This window comes from Aplysia californica, unplaced genomic scaffold (genome assembly GCF_000002075.1).
Source record: "Aplysia californica isolate F4 #8 unplaced genomic scaffold, AplCal3.0 scaffold00292, whole genome shotgun sequence".
In the NCBI taxonomy this organism is placed as follows: Eukaryota; Metazoa; Mollusca; class Gastropoda; order Aplysiida; family Aplysiidae; genus Aplysia; species Aplysia californica.
In genome coordinates, this window is record NW_004797562.1 from 855,267 (window position 1) to 856,200 (window position 934).

At 43.8% G+C, this 934-nt stretch overlaps 1 protein-coding gene across 1 annotated transcript in view; it reads left to right on the forward strand.

Moving 5' to 3' along the window:
• Window positions 1-445: 445 nt before the first annotated feature.
• Window positions 446-934, forward strand: part of LOC101856105 (probable sodium/potassium/calcium exchanger CG1090) — a gene marked incomplete at its 5' end in the record, with an annotated part of 4,526 nt that continues 4,037 nt past the window's right edge. Inside the window, 1 exon segment of the mRNA XM_013084431.2 lies at window positions 446-577. Coding sequence (XP_012939885.1) covers window positions 446-577 — 132 coding nt within the window.

Here is a 934-nt window from a genome sequence, read left to right on the forward strand (position 1 = left end):
TCCTATGTTTGACCACTGTCTCTATTCTACATAACGTAATGGTCAGTCCTATGTTTGACCACTGTCTCTGTTCTACATAACGTAATGGTCAGTCCTATGTTTGACCACTGTCTCTATTCTACATAACGTAATGGTCAGTACTATGTTTGACCACTGTCTCTGTCCTACACGGTATAATGGTCAGTACTATGTTTGACCACTGTCTCTATTCTACATAACGTAATGGTCAGTACTATGTTTGACCACTGTCTCTGTCCTACACGGTATAATGGTCAGTACTATGTTTGACCACTGTCTCTATTCTACATAACGTAATGGTCAGTCCTATGTTTGACCACTGTCTCTGTTCTACATAACGTAATGGTCAGTCCTATGTTTGACCACTGTCTCTATTCTACATAACGTAATGGTCAGTCCTATGTTTGACCCCTGGTTGTGTCCACAGGCCTTGGAGACATGGCGGTCAGCAATGCTGTGGGGAGTAACGTGTTTGACATCCTGGTGTGTCTGGGCATCCCCTGGTGTATCAAAACCTGCATCCTAGAGCCAGGCAGCCATGTACAGGTGTACAGCGAAGGTAGGTACATGACAACATGTACAGGTGTACAGTGAAGGTACATGACAACTACATGTACAGGTGTACAGTGAAGGTACATGACAACTACATGCACAGGTGTACAGTGAAGGTACATGACAACTACATGTACAGGTGTACAGCGAAGGTTGGTACATGACAACATGTACAGGTGTACAGTGAAGGTACATGACAACTACATGTACAGGTGTACAGTGAAGGTACATGACAACTACATGCACAGGTGTACAGTGAAGGTACATGACAACTACATGTACAGGTGTACAGCGAAGGTTGGTACATGACAACATGTACAGGTGTACAGTGAAGGTACATGACAACTACATGTACAGGTGTACA